The sequence below is a fragment of the Pelodiscus sinensis genome, chromosome 5 (assembly GCF_052426305.1).
Source record: "Pelodiscus sinensis isolate ZL-2025 chromosome 5, ASM5242630v1, whole genome shotgun sequence".
Taxonomy (NCBI): Eukaryota; Metazoa; Chordata; order Testudines; family Trionychidae; genus Pelodiscus; species Pelodiscus sinensis.
In genome coordinates this window covers 35,933,423-35,959,147 of record NC_143056.1, presented here as the reverse complement: position 1 = coordinate 35,959,147, position 25,725 = coordinate 35,933,423, and the positions used below count along the sequence as shown (strand labels likewise).

Here is a 25,725-nt window from a genome sequence, read left to right as displayed (position 1 = left end):
CGGAAAAGCCCTTTTTCTGGAAAAGCGTCTGTGGCCAATGTAGACACACTTTTCCGGAAAAGAGCCCCAATCGCCATTTTCGCAATCGGGGCTTTTTTCCGGAAAACACTACTGGGCTGTCTACACTGGCCCTTTTCTGGAACAGTGTTCTGGAATAAGGACTTATGCCCAAGCGGGAGCAGAATAGTTTTTCCGGAATAGCGGCTGATTTTGTACAGTAGAGCGTCATTGCTTTTCCGGAAATTCAAGGACCAGCGTAGACAGCTTGCAACTTATTCCGGAAAAGCGGCTAATTTTCCGGAATAAGTGGCCCAGTGTAGACACAGCCTATGTGTTATTAATGTCACCTTCAGGGGACTGAATAATGCACTTTATTAGTGACATAGCAGTTTCATTGTCAACTTTTGACAGTGAAGTGGTTAATTTTCATAGAGCTTCCAACACCTGAAAGGGATTTGGATCGAATCTATTATTAGAATATGTCTGTGGTAATATTAGCTATTTCCAAAATACTGCAATATGATATTTGAACAGAATATTTTTCCACTGATGTTCTCAACTAAATATATCATGTTATTCAGTTTCCTTTCTTTCTTTTCTTCAACAGGCTTCTCAGAGCCATCATCAAGCTAAAATGAAAACTTTGGGGACTGAAGAAAGCAAAGTGCACCACTACCTTGCTTCTGAGAAATGAACTACTGGTCCAGCCAACTTTTCCCCTGACTATTCTTGGTAGCTTTAAATTGCCTGTTGCCAACATTCAAAGACACAACTATTGCTTCTTTCAGCACACATGGAAGAAGGCAGCAATGTGTGTAACCCTGGCTAATAAGACTGTGGCTTACCTATGAAGAGCAGGAGGCCGGCCAATCATAAAAGGATTATTTCACAGTTAGCCTCCAGGACTTGACCTCTGATCTGATCAGTGGACACAAATACAAGCAGATTCCAACAATCTGAGTTTTCACTAGGTGTGCTTTTTCATTGTTTTTATTTCTCTTTCTTTGGTATTTAATTTCTTCACATTGAAAATGGGCCTGTGGACGAGAATGTGGTTCAAAGACTGGGCTGCCTTCCTGAATTCCTGGCTTATAATTTCCCTGGGGCTCCTCATGCAGGTCTCCAAAACTCTGGCCTGCCCAAATGTGTGCCGATGTGACCGAAACTTTGTCTACTGTAATGAGCGAAGCTTGACCTCAGTGCCTCTTGGGATACCGGAGGGTGTAACCGTACTCTACCTCCACAATAACCAAATTAATAATGCTGGATTCCCTGCAGAGCTGCACAATGTCCAGTCTGTGCACACGGTTTACCTGTATGGCAACCAATTGGATGAGTTTCCCATGAACCTGCCCAAGAATGTCAGGGTTCTCCATCTGCAGGAAAATAACATTCAAACCATTTCCCGGGCTGCCCTGGCTCAGCTCTTGAAACTGGAAGAGCTGCACTTAGATGACAACTCCATCTCTACTGTAGGGGTTGAGGATGGAGCATTTCGGGAAGCTGTCAGCCTCAAGCTTCTATTCTTATCTAAGAATCACTTGAGCAGTGTACCAGTTGGCCTTCCAGTGGACTTACAAGAATTACGAGTCGATGAAAACCGAATTGCCATAATTTCAGACATGGCCTTCCAGAATCTCACGAGCTTGGAACGTCTTATTGTGGATGGCAATCTCCTTACCAACAAAGGTATAGCTGAGGGTACCTTTGGCCACCTAACCAAGCTCAAGGAATTCTCAATAGTACGGAATTCACTATCCTACCCTCCTCCTGATCTTCCAGGTACACATCTGCTGAGGCTCTACCTACAGGACAACCAGATAACCCACATACCACTTTCAGCCTTTTCAAACCTCCACAAGCTGGAGCGGCTTGATATTTCCAACAATCAGCTCCGGATGCTGGTGAAAGGGGTCTTTGATAACCTTCACAACTTAAAGCAGCTTACTGCGCGGAATAATCCCTGGTTATGTGACTGCAGTATTAAATGGGTCACTGAATGGCTCAAATTTATTCCCTCCTCCATCAATGTTCGGGGCTTTATGTGCCAGGGACCAGAACAGGTCCGAGGTATGGCTGTAAGGGAGCTCAATATGAATATGTTGTCATGCCCTACCACTACACCTGGTCTGCCAATTATCACCCCAGCCCCTGCTACCACCTTGCCAACCACACTGGCTCCCACTTCATCAGTTCCAAATCCAACTGATAAACATAGTCCTTTCCCACCCACTACATCCACACTCCCCACTGTGCCTGACAAGGAGGGTGGAGAAAGGGTGACACCTCCCATTTCCGAAAGGATCCAACTCTCCATCCATTTTGTGAATGACACTTGCATCCAAGTCCACTGGCTGTCCCTTTTTACTGTGATGGCATACAAACTCACATGGGTTAAAATGGGCCACAGCCTGATAGGGGGAATTGTTCAGGAACGGATAGTAAGCGGTGAGAAACAACACTTAAGCTTGTTGAATCTTGAACCCAAATCCACCTATCGGATTTGTTTGGTTCCCCTGGATGCTTTTAATAATTACCGAGCTGGAGAAGACACTGTCTGCTCAGAAGCCACAACCAAGGCTTCCCACTTAAACAATGGCAGCAACACAGCCTCCAGCCATGAGCAGACGACTACTCAGAATATGGGCTCCCCTTTTTTGCTGGCAGGTTTGATTGGGGGTGCAGTGATATTTGTGCTTGTAGTCCTGCTCAGCATCTTTTGCTGGCACATGCATAAAAAGGGGCGCTACACCTCCCAGAAGTGGAAATACAACCGGGGCCGGCGGAAAGATGACTACTGTGAGGCAGGGACCAAGAAGGACAACTCCATCCTGGAGATGACGGAAACCAGCTTCCAGATTGTCTCCTTAAATAACGATCAGCTCCTTAAAGGAGATTTCAGACTGCAGCCCATTTATACCCCAAATGGGGGCATTAACTATACAGATTGCCACATCCCCAACAACATGCGATACTGCAATAGCAGTGTTTCAGATCTGGAGCACTGTCATACGTGATAGTGAGGGGAAAGTGAGATGCATAGAACTATGAGCAAAAACTCTGGAAAAAAAATCCACACACACAAAAATTACATTTGATAAATGTTACACAGATGCATTTGTGCATTTGAATACTCTGTAATTTATACGGTGTACTATATAATGGGATTTAAAAAAAGTGCTATCTTTTCTATTTCAAGTTAATTGCAAATGGTTTTGTAACTCTTTGCTTTTTAAATCTTTAAAAAAAATTGCTAAAGTACTGTACAGGGTTGTACAATAAGAACCCAATGCCATGGCAAAGGAAAGAAAGACTCATTCTTCAAACATTAACCACTTTGCTGTCGAAGCTGTCTGCAGGATGTGGGTCCCTAAGCAGTCCTGTAGTACAGGACATAAATGTTCATTAAAACAGGGTCTCTAGGGATGGGCTAAGCCAGTTCTGATAAAATAGGTATAACCCTCTCACTCAAACTCATAATGAACTTCTGAAGTTCAAACAAGCTGGAGTAACTCTGTTCCCCATCTATCTTTTTCACCTGCTTCTGTATTTCTTGGTTCCACCTAGAAGTGGGAGTTCTGAAGTGCTACCACAGAGGCTGTTTCAGGTTTTTTTTTTCTAATGCAAATGGACATAAAAAGAAGAAAACCCTTTCTGCAAGATGCAGAGTCCCCTGTGTTCCCTTTTCACAAGATCTGGTCAGAAAATGTCCCAGAATATCAGATACATGATTATGTATTTTTCATTAAAAATTAAGAAGGCTGAAACATTTTCTGACCAACTTTAATGGAAAATTAGGGTACTTACAACCTACCAGGTGGCTTTCCTCAGATCACATCATTTCCAGAGAGAGCAATTTTTGTAGAGCTAGCATGTTTAGATAAGGCCTGAACCTGTGAGATGCTGTGTGTCCTGAACACCCATTGAATGTCCACATCTTATTGGATTTACCATGTCTTCATGGCAATGTACCCATCCAAATCATTAAAATCCTCATACAAAATTCCATTGCAAAACTTCCAATGATTGCTGTGGATTTTGGATTAGACCCAGATTGATTTAAAGGTATGAATAAAGTTTGGGACAGAGGAGTATGAAGAAACTATCTGACAAGCAAGAAAAGGTGGGGTTTTTTTGAAAGCTCAGCTATGAATTTAATTCATTTCAGTGGAATAATCACGTCAATGTCCTATTGTTTTAAATAAATGCATAGGGGCACTAACTAAACATTTGGTGATTCGAGGGATTTGCATGGATACTAGTCCATATTGCCCCTTTTATTCTCCCTTCAATCCTTTGTCTTTTGCCCTCATTTTTTCATCAAAGATCTGTGCTTTAAAAGTAGTATTTGGGCATAGGTTTTGCTTTATGCTGCATTCAGCTCCTCAGTTGGAATCAAATCTGTATCTCTGGGTTTGACACACACTTTATGGAACATCCTGCTCCTACTAAAATCATGAAGTTGCTCTGAAAGTTACATAAAGTTCCAGCAACTCCACTGACTCCTGTGCTTGCCAAAAAGCTTGGGTTCTCTCGCCAACTCAGTGGTGGATTTCTTTCTTTCTTTCTTTCTTTCTTTCTTTCTTTCTTTCTTTCTTTCTTTCTTTCTTTCTTTCTTTCTTTCTTTCTTTCTCTCTCTCTCTCTCTCTCTCTCTCTCTCTCTCTCTCTCTCTCTCTTATTTTGGCTTACTCTTTTTCCTGAGCCTAGGAAACATGCACAAGTTCACAAAAATGAGGAAGAAGACTACACAGATATCAGTAAAACCCTTATGCAAACAGCTCTCGGGGCTTGTTTTTCTAAAATTTGTCCATGGAAGGAGGGAATGCATGCTATGGTGACCACAGAAAGGTTCAGCAAAAGTTGGTGTCACAGTAAAAGTGATCTTTTAATTAAAGATTGAACAAAATCACTCTGAAAAACTCGGGGTTATATGATGATGGTTTCTTATGTTGGGGGAGAGAGCTGTGGTCCTTTCCTCTGTCAATTTCATGATGCCCATCCCTGAACCCCAGCAGTCTAAGTGTGCAGCTTATAAAATGGCATGAAAACATTTCTCTTCTGCACTGCAGAGATTAATCCAATCTTTAGTTATAGATAGCAGAGTACAATCATTATCTAAGGAACAACCGTCCCCACCCATGCGTTTTATAATCCCAGTTTGGAATTCCATTCTATATTCTGTATATTTGCTATTTTCTCCGGCTATGACCAGTATTTTAGGCAACCTGTGTGGCTACTGTAATAGTAAAGTCACTGAAATTTTGCTGAATAAAAGGCTGCCATATGATCTCAAATTGTGTAATTTTAGGTAGAAACGTCTATGCAAAGTGTTTTTTTCTAGTATGTGATCTATTTACTCAAGATAATGGAGAGAAGACTATATATTTTTTGTTGTTTCATATGTTTTAGCTGCCAAGGGCCCACATGACGAGCAGCAAGACATGTGCATGTGCACACACCTGTGGCATGCAATATACATGAGAGTTTATTTTAGATTAAGTAGAGTTAGTGAATTCATTCTGGGTGTGGATGTAATATTTAATTTCACTGACATAGCTAGTTTTATGTCTGGTTTGGAAAAGCCATCTCATATAGTTAATAGTGGTTCCCAGTCCTTGGTATGTGTACCAGTACTGGTATTTCATGGTTCAATGTCTAATACCGCAAGAACTTTTCTCTACCTTAATTATAATCAGCTGTTCTAGGTCTCAAAACATCATTGTTACTAGAGCTAGGTGAATTATTCACACCCAATTGCTTCTTCAGTGACTTTAGCACATTATTTCCAATTTTGAATTATCTATGCACAGAATGGTTGATTTTATTGTTCTTGCAATTCAAAATTGTTTAATGAATACTCATATGAATGTGATACAGATTGGGAGTTGTTCGCAAACTGTTAAGTTTGACTACATCTTGGACTATTCATGGTTCATGATTGGACCAACTAAGTCACATGTCATTAATTCTGTTCCCTGACTGTTGAGGGGAACTTTTATACACAGTAGGAGGGAATCCAAGACATTTCAAAGATGACAGAGTTTGGGCTTCTGGTAGTGAACCTTTGTACAAATGTATTGGCATGGAGTGTTAATTGGACTCCTTTTCCATGAACATTATGTTGAAATAAACCCCACTTTAACTAAATTTCCCTGACAAATTTAAAGAAGTGTGAGTATTAGCTACACAAACCCACTATTTTATTCAAACAAATGTTTAGATACGTGTTTTGGAAGTATTTTTGTCAACTCTCTTACCCATTTCTCATCAAGCTGAACACACTTCAACACAATGGAGTCTGGATTATTTCAAATTAGATTCCACAGTCATACAAACAGCTGAAGTTCCATTTTAGCATATAGTTGAATAAGATTATTTTTGTTAAGAGGTTTTCAAAAGGAGGCTGGATAGCCATCTTTCCTGGATGGTTTAGATACCACAAATCCTGAATCTTGACATTGGATTAGACTAGATAACTCTTGCGATCCTTTTGAATCTATGATTCTAAGCAGGTGATAGACACTAACTGATGTCTGAATCTGGTAAGGTGCCTGAAAAGACTGGAAACCTATTAGCTAAAAATAATTGTTGACAAGGCTATTTTTGTGATTGGACAATTAATATTAAATTACTATCACAAGCTCTCATCTTGTCCAGAGTATATTCCAAACAGATTAATGCTTCTTATTATAGGATGTGCCTCAATTAGTGTAAAATGTGCATATTTATATTAGCTAGTATACGTCATGGAGAAAAGGTCAAATCTGTGCATACAAAACCCAAACAGAACCTCTGAAATGTGAATTTGCTGTTCCTTATTTAGATAGATCTGGGTTGCACACATTCATTAGAGTCTATGTGCTCAGGAGTTGAACTTGCACATGAATGAAAAGCTGACCCATTGTTTACAATAGAGTCATCCACTATATGTGACTATATAGAACAGATCACTGTAGGGAATAAAAAAGGGTTGAAATGAAATGATGTAAATTAAATATCATGAAAACATCACAACAACTGTTATTTGTACTCACTGTGTTTGTTTTCCAAAGACTTTTTTTTTTCAAAATAGTCCAAATTTTCATATACTCTGCCAACGTAACAAACCTTCACAGCATGTAGCAGCAGAATAAAAGCAGAAACACCTGGTGGTCACACATCACTGACAGCATGGTTTTCATGGAGAAGTCCGTCAAATGACTCCTTTGTAAGAATATTTATGGTCTGCGCTCCCCCTGGATGACAATAAATTAGGAGTTTTCCATGTGGGACAATAAATACATGAAATGAAGCTGATATTAAATGTGACAATGAAGTAGCTAATGCTACAGTTCCATTTGCTACTGGACCAGCTCACTTTTTATTTTATTTTTTTCCAATCATTTTAAGTTTTTATTAGAGTGAGAAAGTTCCTCTGTCTGAGAAAACAATCCCTCCTAATATTGAAAGCAAAGAAATCCAAATTTAATGTTTAATTGGTGTAGCCTTCAGGGGACTAAATAAGGCACTTTATTAGTGACACTAAATAGCAGTTTCAGGCTCAGCTATTGACAGTGAAGTGGTTAATTTCCATCTAGACCTTTGTTTTTAGCATTTCTTTGCTCTAACTTATAACAGAGGCATTAAAATTTTACTTCAGAATATGAGAATAATGGTTTTACTCATGACTTATTTTCCAGCTGCATGAAACAGCAAAACAGAAATTAGTGCCAAAAACAAAAGTAACTAGCTCTGAGCTTTATCAAATCCTGTCTGATGTTCTCCTTTTTTACACAAAGGATAATTCTAGGAAGCTGAAACTGACATCCTTCCCTAAGATCTACAGGATAGGTCAGTTTGCATCACAGAAGACGTTAGGCAATGCTTGTAAAAGATTTATTTGTGAAGTTTTTGCACAAGCATGGTACTGTGTTTTCTCTTCAATAGGACAGTTCTTTCTAGTAGCACACCCAGCAGCCTAGCACAAAGGGGATGCAGCAAGTACTGACTATACTGGGGACTGTAAAGAAACACATCCCATTAGAGTTTAATCCTCTTGAATTATAGACAAGGCACAGAAAAATGTTATGAATACTGGGTCCCAGATATAGTGACACCAAATATATTAATTGAAAAATAATTATAAAACATTGTTATTAACTGAGATGTGCAAATTTGATTCTTCTTTGTGTTTGATATATTTTATCTTTAACAAGAGAATACATGTGTTTTGAAGCCTTCATTTTCCATCTTCATAGACCTGCCATGTTTATCTTCAAAACTCCATTCTACACTACCTTGTTGGCTTATTTAGTAAAGACTTATTTAAAAAACACACACACACATAAAATCCTGCTGTGTTTATATAAGTACATGCATTAAAATTCAGACATTAATCTCTGATCTAAAAGGGAATGGAGTTGAAAAAAATCAGTATTCCACATTTTAATTGTGTATATTTTAAAAAAATGTTTTGCTATACATCTGCTCTCTCTTTAAATCCTAGAGAATTGCTTGTTTTATTTCTTTCTGTTCAAAACAGTTATGCCCCTATAAAAATTACTTTTTGGTGTCATTTTCTAGATAATTATCTTTGCTATAGACACATTCTTATCTTGATATGAATATAGGGAATCACTGTTCAAAAAGACAACAATATAACATAATGTTTGCATATAATGTATGTGTGAGTGTATGTGTAAATACATAGACCCTATGTGTGTATGTGAAGGTGATATCCAATCCATGGGTATGTCTAGACTACATGCCTCTGTCATCAGAGGCATGTAAATTAGACTACCCGACATAAACAATGAAGCCAGGATTTAAATATCCCTGGCTTCATTAAAATAAAAATGGCCACCATGCTGTGCCCGCTCAGCTGATCGTCGGCACAGTGCGGCAGTCAAGATATGTATCGGACGACAGGGAACGCGTTTGTCGACTACTCCCTTATGCCTCATTAAATGAGGTTTACAGGAGCAGTTGACAAAGGTGTTCCCGTCGACCGATCCGCATCTCAACTGCCACGCTGTGCCGACGATCAGCTGAGCCAGCACAGCGTGGTGGCCATTTTAATTTTAATGAAGCCAGGGATATTTAAATCCTGGCTTCATTGACTATGTCAGGTAGTCTCATTTACATGCCTCTGGCGACAGAGGCATGTAGTCTAGACATACCACCTTGTGAGAAATTACAGAGCCATGGGATAAATGCATGTATCATTCTTTTGGTCCCTAACTGCCTTTTATCCATTACTCTATTTTCCATGAATGAAATATTCCTCTTCCCCCAAAAAGCACTGCTGGTTGAGACTCAAGAAGAACAACATTCAGCTAGTGGATAGTCAGCGACACTTATATATGTAGTATAATTGGTTCTCACTCCATGGGTGCTCCAACGCTGGAGCATCCAAAGGGAAAAATGAACTCACTGGCACCAAGCTCCTTCCTTTGTCTCCCACTTCTCATGCCTCCTGCAAGCTGGCAGCATCAAGCTTACCAACTCCTCTGCCTCCCTCCCAGAACTTCTGGAACACTGCAAACAGCTGATTTGCAGTGGGAAGGAGAGGGAGGAGCAGGGATGGTGCACACAAGGAAGAGGTAGAGCAGGGGTGAAGCAGGGGCAGGAAGAGACAGGGTGGGTACAAGGCTTGGGAGAAGGGGTTGAGTGGAAGTGGTGCATGGAGAAAAGGGGAGCTTGAGCATCCCCTCAAAAGGTGAAATGTTGACGCCTATGCCTAGTACATAGTATAAGTATATACAGAAGCTTTAGAGAGACAAGAGGGTGAAATCATATCTTTTCTTAGATCAACCTTTGGCTGAGAGAGAGAGACAAACTTTTGAGTCACACAGTTTTTCCTCGGGTTTGGGAAATTACTCCCAGCATCACAGCAAAATATAAGGTGGAACAGATTGTTTAGAATAAATAGTTAGCACTTATTGTAAGGAATCATTCAAGGTGGATAGACCCATTAATACGTCTGCAGTCATAGGTCAAAAATAGAAGGTTAATGTGTTACAGATTGATGTAATAAACCATAAGCCCAGCGTCTCTGTTTCGCTGATGCTTTTTAGAGTCTAACAATAATATATTTAAGATCCCAGCCTTGTCTTTTGAAATTGTTGTGAAAGTTTCCTTTGAGGATATAGAAGGAGAGGTGAGATAAAAAGTGATCACCGTGAGATTTTCTTGTGTGAGTCTTGAATGGTCTGTTACAATATGTGCTAATTACTGATACTAAACAATATGTTCCACCTTCCATTTTGCTTTCATGCTGGGATTATCTGCCCCAGACCTGAAGAAAAGCTCTGTGAGTCGCAAAAGATTGTTTCTCTCACCTACCGAAGTTGGTCCAATGAAAGACATTACGTCTCCCACCTTGTCTTTTAATAACCTAACACTGACACTGCAGACAAGAACTTTAGACATTTGAGATGATTCCCAACTTCAGGTGATATACACAGTAGTCACTTCTGGCCTGCTATATCTAACGTATAGTTGTGTCATTTTTTATGTCCAGAAATCGTTCATTTTCAAGAGTCTTTCACTTCACTGATGAGTTCTTTTTCTCTGTGTAAGCCCGACACAGTTGAAGTAATAGTTTAAAGATGTGTAAAACTTGACACATATCTGCTTACCCACCATGATTTCCCACAGTCTGTCTCTCCCATAGAAGTAACTCCAACCTTTCTTTCTAAGCAACCTGCCTCACCATGGGTATATGACAAGGCGGAGAAATGAGTCAGACAGCAGATTAGACATGTTAAAAATTAGAAATAAAATATGAACATTTTAAGTTTCTTTATGTTTTCTGCCCAAAGGACCAAACCTATTAATCTGCCAAAACCTATTAATCTGATTAAGAGAAACAGTTCTTTAAATGTTTAAATATTTCAAAAGTGGCTGGTATTTGACATGTTATCAGAATGTGATATGTAGATCTACCTGTGTGTAGTGTTTCTAATTTATGACAACTGTGGTTACCTAACTAGAGGGAAAATTTTAGTATAGGCAGCATTTCTCAATATTTCCACAGCAAAAATTAGTGAATGCGTGACTTTGAAGAGTGCATAAAAGTTCAGATCTCCTAGAAAGAATTATGACAAATGTGGAGACTGCATTCAAACAGGTATGAAACAACTCCAAATAAATCATAGATAATATGGGAATACCTCTGAAATCATAGGTAAATTTTTGGTATTTTTGGTTATCTTCCTTGGGTTGCAAGAAGAGCTACATGCAACAGAAAAAAAGTATACAGAAACCCGCCCAAGCCCCGTGGACCACATTTTGAAATGTAAATCTGCACACATAAAATGGAAGCACATGTGAGTGGAAACAGACAAGGAGTGCACAAAAGATGTAGTTTTATGAATACACAAAAAGCACATTGTTGGCTTGTATTTTTATAACTTGATCCAATATTCTCTAGTTGCATGGATCCACCCATGTTTTCTGAATACTACTCAGATAAATGTTAGAAGCTGGTGTGCAGGACTGATGATAGACTTTACCAGGGCCTAGGCAAGGGAGGGTGGGGCTTGGCCCTGGAATCCCTGGAAGGTCTTGGGCAGAAGGGACAGAACTAGGGGCAGCCAGCTCTAAGTGCCATCCAACCATGTTGTGTGGGGCTCTGGCCATGATTTAAAGAGTCCGGAGTCACGGACCCTCAGACAACTTTGCTCTTTGACTCCCTCCCATCAGTGGCACTGCTGGCATGTGTATTTTACAGGCCACATTCTGTTTGAATTACTCATCCAAGGCTTGTGTATTACTTTTGGGCTTCTCACCATGAAAATGGGGAACAGGATTTAATTATGTGCCTCAAGGGATCTTTTTTTTCCACACTCCATAGGGAAAGAATTCAGAAGCCAAAATGATATACTCATTTTATTTGCCAAATTGTTGAGAACATTGTGATTGACATGATTCCTGTAGCCATTGAAAAACAAAAATTAAGCTCACCACCCCTTGTTTTCTATGCCATAAACATGGAGTGTCTTGAAGAATTAACACAGTGTAGAATCTAAAAGAAGTTTCAACCAAACTGTGCTTATGCGTTTACAATGCTGACAAGCTTAGTGCTTGTGTTAGATTCTGAATGATATATACCAGTCAGGGTGCTGAATTAGACACAAATCTGGTTGAAATGGACATTTGTCCAAATGATTCTCTCAAAAAGGCATATTTCTTGTATAATATAAATAAGTCCACATCACTAGATAATGAGCCAATGATCACATGAGGTGGCTCTGTAAAACAACATTATTTGTAATGGGAACAGAAGAATGTCTCCAAAGAAATAGTGTTATGAATCACGTACTGTGAATGATGTGATCTCAGTAAAAAAATGACAAGTATATTTTACCATGAAGATGAAATACAGTTATCATGAGCAGAGTCCATGGTGCATTTTTATTGCATCAATATACAAATCAAAAAGAATATACATGAACATGCCCACCCTTCATATACATATGAAGTTTTCATAGGAACAATTAAAATTAATTGCTTCCCTCTGAGATAGAAATGGTTATTCCTCATTTCAGTGACTACACCTCGGGAAAGAAGTGATAAAATGGTCTCCAATAATGCATAGTGCTTTCTCAAATACTTGTAGCAAATTTTTTAAAAAGCAACTGTAAAAATGGAAACCTCTTCATTCCATATTCATTCTTGACCTAGTATCATCAATATAAACTGCCTTATACAGCTACAGTTTCACTTGTTAATCAAAATTCTAGAGGGAAATTTATTGACAATGCAAGGAGTGATATACAATATAGTTCTCTCTGCTTTGAATTTTTTTCCATTATAGCAAGCAATTACATAAGACAGGCCATACTGGATTAGATCAATGGCTCATCTAGCCTAGAAGTCAATCCCAGGTACTTCAGAGGAAATGAACAGAGCAGGTCATCACTGAATTATCCGTTCCCTATCATCCACTCCCAGCTTGTGGAAATCAGAGACTAGGAACACTCTAATCGTGGGACTGCATCCCTACCCACCTTCGATAAGAACTATCAATGAACTTATTCTCCATGTACATGTTATTTTTTAAACCCAGATATCATTTTAGCCTGTATAGCATCTTCTGGTAATGAGGTCTACAAGTTAACTGTGCACGATGTAAAGAAATACTTCTTTTTATTTCTTGCTGCTTGTTTATTTCATTTTGTGATATAGAATCACAGTAGAATCATAGAATCAGAAGATTGGAAGAGCCTTCAGGAAGTCACCCCCTTCTAAAAGCAGGACCAACCTCAGCTAAATCATCCCAGACAGGGCTTTCTCAAACCTCTAGAGACGGTGATTCCAGCACCCTCCTAGTGAAAGAGTTTTTCCTAATTACCAACTTAGACCTCCCCCGCTGTAACTTGAAACTTTTGCTCCTCTTTCTGTCATCAGTCACCACTAAGAATGGCCTTTTTCCATACTCTTTGGCACCTTCCTTCAGGTACTTGAAGGTTGCTATCATATATCCCCTTACTCTTTTTTTCCCCTGTAAACTAAATAAGCCCAAATCCTCTCCTCGTTAGTAATGTGCTCCCCTAATCATTTTTTTGTCATCTCCTGGACTCTTGCATCCATATCCTTTCTGTAGCAAGGGGCCCACGATTGGATGCAATATTCCAATTGTAGCTGGTGAATAATCACTTCCCTAGATCTGCTGGCAATGCTCCCTCAATTTTTGTGTTATGCGAAGGAGTAGGTAAAATTCCTTATTCATTGTCTGCACAAAAGTCATGATTTTATAAACCTCTGTCAAATCCCCAATTAGTCTTTCCTTTTCCGAGATAAAATGTCCCAATCTTCTTAATCTCTCCCTATACAGAAGTTGTTCCATATCCTTTATCATATTTGCTGCCCTTTTCCATAGTTTTTCCAATTCTAATATATTTTTAGAGAGAGGGTATAGAATTGCATTCAGTTTTCAAAAAGTGGGCATACCATGTACTTGTATAGTAGCATTATGATTTTTTGTCTAATTATCTATCCCTCTCCCAATGGTTCCTAATATTTGTTTAGTGTTTTTGACTGCTATTGCAGTAAATAATTGGGAAGTGGGGGTGAGCTGACATAATGTCCAGTTCTGCAACATATGTAATACAGGCATTCCCATGTATTTTAGTGATACTTAAGAGTAGCTCGCTTGGGTAAAGATTTCAAGAGCAAGTCAATGTAACTATGTGCATTTTAAAAACAGCTACTTTTATGAATACCACACTTGATACTGTGTCTGATAGTAAATAGGGATGTAGTGTAGTGTACCTCTTACTGACAACTTATGTTGCCTCTCTAACATTGTAGAAGTTATTAGCTACCTATACCATTCAAAGGTGCTCTCCAGTCCACCATAGGTACTTAGAGAAGTAGGATGTACAATGCATATTCTATTTACACTTGTCTGGACTGGCAAAAGACGAAAAGAAATGGAAATCTGAAGGAGACACACTGAGTGAATCTAATATTATGTACTGAAGACTTTGGGTGTTTAAAAAAATCCCACAGAAGTGCTGAAGCATTGGATATTGAAAGAATGCTACTCAACATACATTCTAACTACATTCATTTCACAAAAATTGTATCTAGGCACATATAAGTTTGTTTATTCTCCTCTTTTCATATTGTAGGCCCAATCCTGAAGTTGATGGTATTTAGGACTGAGTGAAGAGGGTAGCATTATGTCCATGGTGCTTCATGTCTGCCAAGCGGATAACGATATGCATTCGAAAGTTACTCAGTCAATATTTACATGATTATCCAGGAGCCCTATGAGAGAGAAGTTATTTTATAATGTGTTCACTCACCTCCTTGACAGATTTGTATTTGTGGTGTTTCATTCTTTTTATTATTATTATTATTATTTCTTTTTTTGTTATGTCTGTATCCTTTCTCAATTAGCATTAAAAACAATATAAAGAACATAGAATGGAGTCAGTAGAGGCAATTTAAACCTGCACTGGTTAAAGAAATAGGAATGGTCCGAAATATGTTTCTCATGAATGCGGCAACCAAAAATGTATTAAAAAAGATGAGAATGGCAAGAAAGCCCTTTCTACCCAATTTAAGTTCTGTGTATGTTAACACTTGAGAAGAGTGGAAATGTTTGCAGTGAACTATTATTGTGGGTGAATATGGGCCTGCAGAGCCAGAGCCTGTACCTTTCTAGATGAGGGTGTTACTAGTTATAGCACAAGCACACAAAGAAAAGGGTGGGATAAATGATTCCTTACCTTTAGTGAGGTGTTCTGGAGAACCGCAGCTGGATCATAGCTCCACCCCTATGAGCCAAGAAGTGTGGTTAACAGATGTGTGTTGGAGGCGCAAAGGGTGGAGATGGGGGGACAGCAAACTGCAGACAAAAAAAAAAGATGTAGGAAGTTACCATCTCCCTACTGTGCAAAATTGGAACTTTGTGTTGGCAGAGGCTGAGCCTCAACACTTCGGCTGCGTCTAGACTGGCCGCTTTTGCGGAAAAACTTGCCAGCTGTCTATATTGGCCACTTGAATTTGTGCAAGAAAACTGACGATCTAATGTAAGATAGTCCGTGTTCTTGCACAAATACTATGCTGCTCCCATTCAGGAAAAAGCCCTCTTGCGCAAATGTATTTGCGCAAGAGGGCCAGTGTAGACAGCTAAAAAGTGTTTTGCGCAAAAAAGCCCCGATGGCAAAAATGGAGATCAGGGCTTTCTTGCGCAAAAACTCCAAATAAGTTCCACAATCTGAGCTACGCAAAGTGCTTTTGCGCAAAAGCGTCCGTGCCAATCTAGATGCTCTTTTCTGCAAATGCTTTTAACAGAAAAACTTTTCCGTTAAAAGTATTTGCGGAAAATCATACCAGTCTAGATGTAGCCTTCCTGTTGCTCCTCTCTGGGTGATATACATAAGCCCTTCCACCTACAAAAGATGTGTCAAAGAGATAACCCAGCTTTATAGAAGTAGAAGAGGGAGGTTTTTGTTCATTTTATTTAGCTTTTGGGAGGGGAGGGGATTGCTTTTTGTCTGTGTTATAATTTGTTTTCTTTGTTTTTGTTTTTTTGCTTTTTTGGGTGTGGGAACTGTCTTTAATATTGACATATTTTTCTGGAGTGAAAGAATTCTAAACACCACAATGCTGCACTGTTGCTCAAGAAACTGAGTCTCAAAGTCTAACTGAATTGCTCACAAAGGATGTGTCTACAGTGTGCCGTAACTCCAAATAAGTTCCACAATCTGAGCTACGCAAATTGCATATTTTATTTTGATGCTATTTCAAAATAGCTTATTTCATCATTTGGTGCAATCTACACAACATTTATTTCAAAATAGAGCACTCTTCCTCTGACTTCCCTTACTCCTTGTAAATTGAGGGTTACAGGAGTTGGAGTAAGAAGTTCTCCAGCTTGACTGTATTTCGACATTATTTCAAAATAACTGCCTGCTGTGTAGATGCAGACTAAGTTATTTTGAAAAAACATTAGTTATTTTGAAATAATGTTGCTGTGTAGACATTCCCAAAGAGTGAAGTGCTGCGGTAAATGGTCCTTGAAAATAGTGAAAAATCTCCCAGATTGCACAGTTCTTCTATCTGAAAAAGTTTCAGATGTCATTAGTAGTGGGATTATGTATTCATTTTCTGCCATTACAATATTCCATGAAATAAATATTTGACAAGGGAAAATATATGAAAGATTAATGAAATTAACATGATTAATACAACTAATGCAATACAAAGGAAAATTCAAAGGGGGTGAGGGAATCTCATTTGGATTTTCCAGTAGATTTCAGGGATAAAACCACATTGACTTAACTGCAGAATTGTGCCTGGAAAATGGTAGCATAGAAGAATAGATTTGTTAATTTGATAGAATTCAGGGGAAATATTTAAGTGTTTCAGTCAGGGTTCCCTATAAACTATGAGCCTGTGCAACTTCTCAGGAGAGATTCAAATGCTGACCAGCTGATTAGCAGTGCATCCACAGCTAGGATTTTTGTTTTTACTTGTGGTGCACATTTGCACATACCTTGGTCCACATACAAGTATTCTGCATATGTATGGAAAAGTGTAGATCCCTGTCTTCTTTTTTTGATAAAATTTTAAAAGTTAGAAGTGTTTATCAGTCACACCGCCTTAAATGGTCTCTTATAACTGCTAACTATTTATTCTAAACTATGCCTTCAACCTTGTATTTAGCTGTGAAACGCTGAGTATCTTTCGCAGACCCGAGGAAGAGCTCTGAATAGCTTGATAGCCTCTCTCTCACCAACAGAATTTGATCTAATAAAAAAAATATTACCTCACTCCCCTTCTCTCTCTCTCTCCATGTCTAAGTAGTTGTAAATCAAAGTAGGCTTTATATCAGGCCTTAAATATATACCTGCCAAGCTTTCTTATTTCCTCCACTCTGTGGTTTGATTCTAAAGCTGTTTTTGGCAATATACTTAATACCAATTACAGTCACAATGCAAGGGATAAGCACTCTGAAAGCAAATACCCAGGGACCCTGCACATAGCAGTCAGCAAAGCTAAACTAGATTCCCTCAATGAATTTAAACATTGGTCACAGAGTAGTGGTCTGCTAGGCTATGTCTACACTACACAGATCTATCAGAAAAAGGTAATTTTCATACTTTTTCCAATAGTTTTTTCAGAAGAGGCTTTTCCAGATTTTGGCCCATCTACACTGGCCCAAATTTCGGGAAAGCCTCCTCTTTTGGAAGAGCCCTTCTTCCTCATGGGAGGAGGAAGACAGGGCTTCTGAAAGTGCACATCTGATCCTCAAAAAAAAAAAAAAAAAAAAAAAAAAAGAAGAAGAAGAGCAGATGCATTTACTGGACATAGCCCTATTCTGACCTCAGTTCAGAGTCAAGACATTTTTTATATCAAAGGCATAGAATCATAGAATACTAGGACTGGAAGGGACCTGAAGAGGTCATTGAGGCCAGTGTCCTGCCCTCATGGCAGGACCAAATACTGTCTAGACCATCCCTGATAGATATTTATCTAACCTACCCTTAAATATCTCCACAGATGGAGATTCCACAATCTCCCTGGGCAATTTATTCCAGTGTTTATCTACCCTGACAGTTAGGAACTTTTCCTAATGTCCAACCTAAACCTCCCTTGCTGCAGTTTAAGCCCATTGCTTTTTGTTCTGTCTCCAGAGGCCAAGATGAACAAGTTTTCTCCCTCCTCCTTATGACATCCTTTTAGATATCTGAAAACTGCTATCATGTCCCCCCTCAATCTTCTCTTTTCTAAACTAAACAAACCTAATTCCTTCAGCCTTCCCTCATAGGTCATATTCTCTAGACCTTTAATCATTCTGGGTATGTCTACACTACCCTCCTAGTTCGAACTAGGAGGGTAATGTAGGCATACCACACTTGCAAATGAAGCCCGGGATTTGAATTTCCCGGGCTTCATTTGCATAAGAGGGGAGCCGCCATTTTTAAAACCCCGCTGGTTCGAACCCCATGCAGTGCGGCTACACGGGGCATGAACTAGGTAGTTCGAACTAGGCTTCCTAGTTCGAACTACCGTTACACATGATTTATGTACCATTTAGATGCAGCCAATTCAAAAGGTGTTTTTAAGAGTTACTTTTATTTTTTCCATGCTTGAAAAGATTTTTGGTTTTGGTAGTGTTAATTCACAAGCTATAAACTATAAGCACAAAACCAATAATGGGGAAATTCAGAGGATAATTGTGTCATCAAAGGAAACTCTTTAGTCCCATTTTCTACTTTCCTACATAATTCCTCTCTCCTCCCTTTTTCCACTTTTTTCTCTTATCTTTCTCTTTTCTTCCTTCTTTTTCTTCTCCCTATGTTTCTGCTTATACAGAGCTGAACCTTTATAAGTGATTCTGCGGTACCAGAATTCAGTCATCCCTCACTCATGCTGCATTTCTACAGCTCAATTGCTTCTTGCAGTACAGTTAGATCCAATGGCTATGTCTACACATTCAGATTCTTGCGTGAGATATATGCAAATGAGGCTAAGCATGGAATATTGCCGAGCCTCATTTGCATACCTAATGAGCCGCCATTTATGCAGAAGAGGCTCTTGTGCCTGAAGGAAAATAATCGGCGTAGCAGCATTGCACAAATGGGTCTTTCTTGTGAAAGAAAGGCAGTGTAGACAGCTCCTTATGGCACAAGAGCCTCTTCTGCAAAATGGCGGCTCATTAGGTATGCAAATCAGGCTCAATGATACTCCAAGCTTAGCCTCATTTGCATATTTCTCACACAAGAAGCTGCAAGTGTAGACATAGCCAATCAGTCCCTCTTTCAGTGTTTGAACCTACTGCTACCCCATTTCCTCCTCAATTTATTTGAATATTGATAGAAATAACAGTAAACAGGGATGGAGTAAGATGGATAAACAAATTGTAAATTATTATATAGGGAGTAGATAGTTATCATAACTTATAGTTGCCTAATCACTTCCATTTATGAAGAATTCTCACAAGATACCCACCTCAGGAAGTGAAAAAACAAATTGACAGAGCCAAAAAAATACCCAGACATGAACTACTTCAAGACAGACCCAAAAGAGAAAATAACAGAACTCCTCTTGTTGTTACTTACAGTCCATAACTCAGACCCCTCCAACATATCATACACAATCTACAACCCATCCTGGAAGATGATCCCTCACTCTGAGAGGCCTTGGAAGAAAAACCTATTCTTGCTTACAGACAACCCCCGAACCTGAAATGTATTCTTTCTGATAACCATACCACACAACCAGGCTATGTCTACACTGGCATGATTTTCCGGAAAAGTTTTCCGTTAAAAGCATTTTTGGAAAAGCGTGTCTAGATTGGCATGGACGCTTTTCTGCAAAAGCACTTTTTGCGGAAAAGCATCTGTGGCCAATCTAGACACTCTTTTCCGCAAAAAAGCCCCGATCGCCATTTTCGCAATCGGGGCTTTTTTGCGGAAAACAAATCTCTGCTGTCTACACTGGCCCTTTTGCACAAAAGTTTTTCGAAAAAATACTTTTGCCCGAACAGGAGCAGCATAGTATTTCTGCAAAAGCACTGACAATCTTACATGAGATCATCAGTGCTTTTGCGGAAATTCAAGTGGCAAGTGTAGACAGCTGGCAAGTTTTTCTGCAAAAGCAGATGATTTTGTGGAAAATTTTGCCAGTCTACACACAGCTCCACATTACAAGTCTCCAGGAACCCGGCTCTGCAACCAAAAAAGATGCCAACTCTGCCCACATATCTACACTGATGAATTCATCACTGGAGCAAACAACACAAGCCACAAAATCAAAGGGTAGTTTTTCTGATAATCTAGTAATTTGATCTATGCCATCAAATGCCAACAGTGTTCCTCTACTATATATATTGGTCAAACTGGATGTTCTCTACGTGAAAGAATCAATGGACACAAATCGGATATACGTAAAGAAAATACTCAGAAGCCAGTGGCAGAACATTTCTGTTTACCTAACTATAATCTCACAGATCTGAAGGTGGCGGTCTTGTCACAGGCCAGTTCCTCAAGCCAAATCCACCAGGAAAGCTTGGAAATACAATACATATGCAAATTCAATTCAATTAATTATGGACTTACTCAAGATATGGGGTGGTGGAACCTTTATCAATGAAGGTACTAACTACTTTCTGACTGGTATCCTTCCTGCCTTATCCATCCACTGACTTTGATCTTTATCTACTCAGGTTTAGCACCCTTTCTCCAGCTACTTTATGAATAGAGGTAGGGGGATGGGCGCCCCCCTTCCCTGCCTTCCCTTCTCCTATTTATTTTGAGTTTCCTTATCCTCTAATCATAACTCTGGTCATCTGTAGAAGTGGGCTGTGCCCAGGAAAGCTCATGACACCACCTACATGTTTTGTTAGTCTATAAAGTGCTACCAGACCATTTGCTTGCTGTTGATTTCCTTTTTCTTACCATTGCTCAGGGGAGAATTTTGTCAGCATGCCAGAATAATTGAACACAAACAATCTACAGCAGTGTTTGTCAAAGTGGGCTGCAGGTCCACCCGGGTAAACCACTGGTGGGCCTGGATCACTTTATGTGTCTAAAGTGTCCACACCCATGGAACATTGCAGCTCTCACTGGCTAAGGTTCACCACTTCCAGCCAAGATGAGCTCAGGGAAATGGCTGCCCAGGCCACGCCACTTCCCGCAGCTCTCCTTGCTTGGAAATGGTGAACCACAGCCAATGGACACTGCGAGGCTCCATGGGTGTGGACACTCTAGATAAATAAAGTAGCACAGGCCTGCCAGCAGATTACCTGGGCAGTCCCATGGATTACTTTGAGAAACACTGATCTAAGTCCATGCTCATATTGAACCCAAGGTAGCAGCACACGTTGTACTGGGGTCGGGAACAGCCAGAGCAGTTGTACTAAAGTCAAAGCGGAACACAGCAAGGATAAAAACCAGGTTTCATTGACTTGGCACATACTTTTTCAGTGACTTATGTTCCCATCTGGGGGCACTGCAAAGAGCAAAAAACAGGTGAAACTCATCCCCAGCAAACCTTCCAAAATACAGCACTTGTTTTCAGCAACCCATCTTTTTCCTCTTTGGAGGCACCAGATGGTACCAGAGCTCTTCTAACTGTTGGTAGGGAAGAAGAGAGCCAGGCTGCCTCCCCTCACCACTGCCAACTATACTCTGGTCCCACTAGTCCATCCTTCCTGTGGCTTTCTGCCACTGCCAGCTAATGATATTAGCCTAGCAGTTGAAGCGGTAAAATAGTGGGTACTGCCATGATAAAAGTTCAGGAGCAAATTGTGCTGTTGATGCATTAGAGTTCCACTGAGCATTGCAGTTCTATGTAATATAAATTATTTTCTCTGTAAAACTAAAACTAGGAATTACATTAAAAAATTTTGAAAATTGTAAAGTCGAGCATTCTAAGTTAGAAAATTCCAGATGAATTATTTCCCAGGAACCCTTGGTTCATCTCCCTTGTGCACAGGCATTATTATACTGCCATTAATTATACGATCATCTACTATTTTTCCCCTTAGGAGCCTTTTCTCATTCAGTGTACAGATTGGAAGAACAATAGGGAATAATTAAAGTTGTACAGGTAACAGTAAATAGACCATTTAATCCCTTTTGAATGATTAACTTTGCAAACTAAAAACTGTTTTTTAAAACAGGTATTCTGTACACAATACTGTGTATATGCTGCTGGATATACCATATGTGTTAACTGAAGAAGTATAAACCTTCTAGCACATAACATTCATATGACCCTCAACAATTTTTAGTAAATGCCATTGTTCTAGTTTTCCAGGTACTAGAAAATATACTTGTTCAGTAGTGAAATAAAACAAATAACAACCTATGTCCCTATCTAGATGTTTCTATCAAACCCACTGCTGTGTTATCTAGATGGAATTAAAGAAATGATCTAATACTTTATACTTACATTTGGCAAGTGTTTATTTTTATTTTTCTTCATCACAAGTACATTTTTCATTTTTTTCAGAAAATATGTTTCCTCTTCTTGGTAACATTTTAAATGAGTGTACTGTATAGCAAATTTGGAAAACTAGGCTCATTCAGGTAAAAATAAATAAAGAATTAAATAGATAATCCATACAGCAGGAATTGTTCTTCCCTTACATAGAAGATTTGTCCTGTGGAGAAAAATTACCGCATGCACCAATAACCCAGAAAACGGAGTTTGAAGGGGGGATAAGATGGTTCTGTGAGTTTCAAAGGCCTAACTTAATTTGAAATTGTGCAGAAATGTATTGTCAAATGAGGCCCTTAACTCCATTGATTCTTACATACTGCATGCACATGACTGGATTTAGCTTTTGACAAACGCTAAAGCATGTGATTGAAATGACCATAAGAGATAAAAAATTATGAGCAAAATATATTATAGTCTTGCTTTTGCAGTTTCTTTATATATCAGAAATAACTGAGTTTCTCTTATGTTAGAATGTGATACTTTTCTGGACAACTACATTATCTAATGAATATAGTGGCCCTTGCAATTTTATTAATGGATAAATACCTTAATTATTTAAGGAGCACAACATACATTTTTCTATCTTTATATACTTCAGAAAATATATCAGTCATGCTGATTTTCTCTTCTCTTTTCAAACTTTCTTTCATCTTGCTTTATTGTTTTAATTGCTTTATTAATTATTTATACATTATTATTAATTTTTATTATTGCAGTTTTCCTCGTGTTGATGAAGCAGCTTACAGAGTTAGCCACTTTTTGCCATATGCCACAACTCTCCTCAAGGCAGAAAGGGGAGAATGTAAGCTAGTACTGGTTGCTTCCCCAGGTTCCACTCAATTTGCCAGTCCAATCTACATTATGCTACAAATATGGGGTTCTGTGGAAGACTAAAGTAGTGAAGTAGAGATGTGTCAAAAGCTCTTCAGTCCTTCACCCCCCTTTCTCTCCTCTGATATTCCCCAACACAACCCCTTTGGCACATTCCTTCTCACACCCAGTCTGGGAACTGGCACTGAGGAACCAGCAGGCAGTTCTACAATTTGAGAATCTTCTGCTGGTTATTTGCAATGAAATGTCATCCACTTTATACAATCTGACTGATTCAAAGGGACTCTGAATAGGTTTTAGGGTCTGTGCCCATATATTCCACTTTTAATTCATTAACCACAAATGGTGTTGTTCAAATTATGTTAAGAGCCTAACTTAAACTCATGAAAGCAAAAGCATTTATAGCATATAAGAGGGTTTGAACCTTGCTTTGAATATTCTAGACTTTTTTAAAGACAAATCCAAGCTCTTGAAGAGTATTTGTATTTATCAGTGACGATTGAGATTTCATTATTTAAAAGTGCTATCAAATCTACAACTCACATGGGAGTTCAAAAGATCAAGGGCTAGTTCCAAAAACATTGATGTCAATGGCAGTTTTTCTATTTACTTTATTGCGGTTTGGACAGAGCTCTACCTGAGAAATTCAACTTTTAAAAAAAGGTTGTCTCGATCAGCTAATTATAACCTGGGTTTTTCTGAGACATTCTAATCCTTCTGATGTTTTTCTTGGATTTTTTTAAAGAATACATTACTTATACAGTTAGAGCAGTTATGAGCTCTTGTTCAAATCCTGGGTAGATCCTGATGAGCAGTATTTCCTACTGGGTAAAGCACTGGACTGGGACTCAAGAGACCAATCTTTAAATCAAGAACATTCTCAAAGACTCTAATTTTGAAGCTCTCCTTTTCAAAGACAGTCTCTCTATATTTCATGGTTTTGGTAGACATATCAGAAAAAAACCCAGTTTTTGTATATCACATAGCTACACTTTACACATGGAAGTCAATACTTTTATCTCTATTTCACAGGGGATGAGTGGGAGTGGAATTGAGGTACAAGAAAAGGATGTGACTTGCTTTGGGTCACTCAGTAGGCTCATGGTGAACAACAAGGAAAACACCCCCCATAGTGATGTGCAAAGATGAAAAACCCACAGCTTCAGAATAAAGGATCCTCAGGACTATTATTACCTTTAATAATAACTAAAGATTTTCTGCCTTAATGTGAAAAAAACCCACTGAAGTTAATAATGATGAAACAAATAGGCTTCTATAAAAATCACTTTAAGCAGCCTTTAGAATTTAATAAAGAATGAGCTCCTTCATGTAGAATTTCTAAACCAACTGATAGAAATGTAATACATAATTATATCCCTGCTGTAAAATTCCACAAGCTGGATTTTAAAAGGATTTTCTGTCAAATTCTAAGGGCTTTTTCTGTGAGTGGGAGTTTTCTCCATTCTAGCATCAAATGAAATATTTGAACTTGTTTACCAAACGGAATTTAGCACAGCAAAAACAAATACATGAATATGCTCTAGGTTTTGCTTCTGATCACTTGAATGTGACTTCTTTCCAGTTCCAAAGATGATACAAAAGATGTCTTTTTATCTAGCAGAAAATGCAGTTTCGTTACAATCTGGTGACCTTACAATAACATACAGCTTTATTTCATCATCTGTTTTCTGCTGAAGGACCTCAAATTTCTTAATGTATTTTGTTGACCAGAATTTCATCACATGAATACACCATGGCATGATGGACCCCTAAAAGTGTGTAAAAGTGTGCAAGCTCCCATCTATCCATTAAAAAAAATTGGAGGAAAAACAGAGGAGGAAAAAAATAATAGATTCATACATCTTCTATCTGGAAGACATTGTGAGAGGTCATCTGGTTCAGCTATTTGTATTACAGTAGGGCCAAGTAGAGTGAGACCATTACTGACAGGTATTTGTCTAACCTAGAGGTAGACAATAATTCTTGGAGGGCCACTTCACAAAATTCTGACCTGATAAGGGCAGGAGTCTTGGGTAGCAGGGGAGGGGCCTGATTGGCTGACGGGTGGGGGAGCATGTGAAATCTTTACTCTCTGCCCCCTGGCTCTTTTGAAGCTGATGCTTCCCTCTAGGCACCACGTGTCCCTGGTGGTGAGAGGCAACTTTGCATGCTCCCTCTGTCCCCAGGACCCGGGGGTAGAGGTGCGCATGAAGTCTTTGACCCTTGCTTCCACTCTGCAAAGGGCATACGGCACCTAGAGCGAATCGCCAGCTGTTTTAAACAGCTGGCGGTTCTCACTAGGCACCGTGCACACCTAGCAGTGGGAGGAGACTTTGCACGTTCCCCAGGCCCTAAGTCCTCGATTGGCCTGAGAGCAGGGGAATGGCAGGGCAATTGTGGGCCTGCTCCACTGTCTTGGCAGGCTGGATCCAACCTGCAGAGGC

The 25,725-nt window shown here is 39.2% G+C and overlaps 1 protein-coding gene across 13 annotated transcripts in view; it reads left to right on the top strand.

Moving 5' to 3' along the window:
• The window catches only part of FLRT2 (fibronectin leucine rich transmembrane protein 2), a 148,299-nt gene that overhangs the window by 65,835 nt on the left and 56,739 nt on the right, over positions 1 to 25,725 (top strand). For 12 of the 13 annotated variants that reach the window (XM_006112041.5, XM_006112039.5, XM_006112046.5 and 9 more), the window contains one exon: positions 608 to 5,288. The exons of the other annotated variant lie outside the window; for it this stretch is intronic. In XM_006112041.5, coding sequence (XP_006112103.1) covers positions 1,032 to 3,017 — 1,986 coding nt within the window. In that variant the 5' untranslated portion in view covers positions 608 to 1,031 and the 3' untranslated portion in view covers positions 3,018 to 5,288. Of the gene's footprint in view, positions 1 to 607; positions 5,289 to 25,725 lie in introns of those variants that run through there. 13 annotated transcript variants of the gene reach the window in all.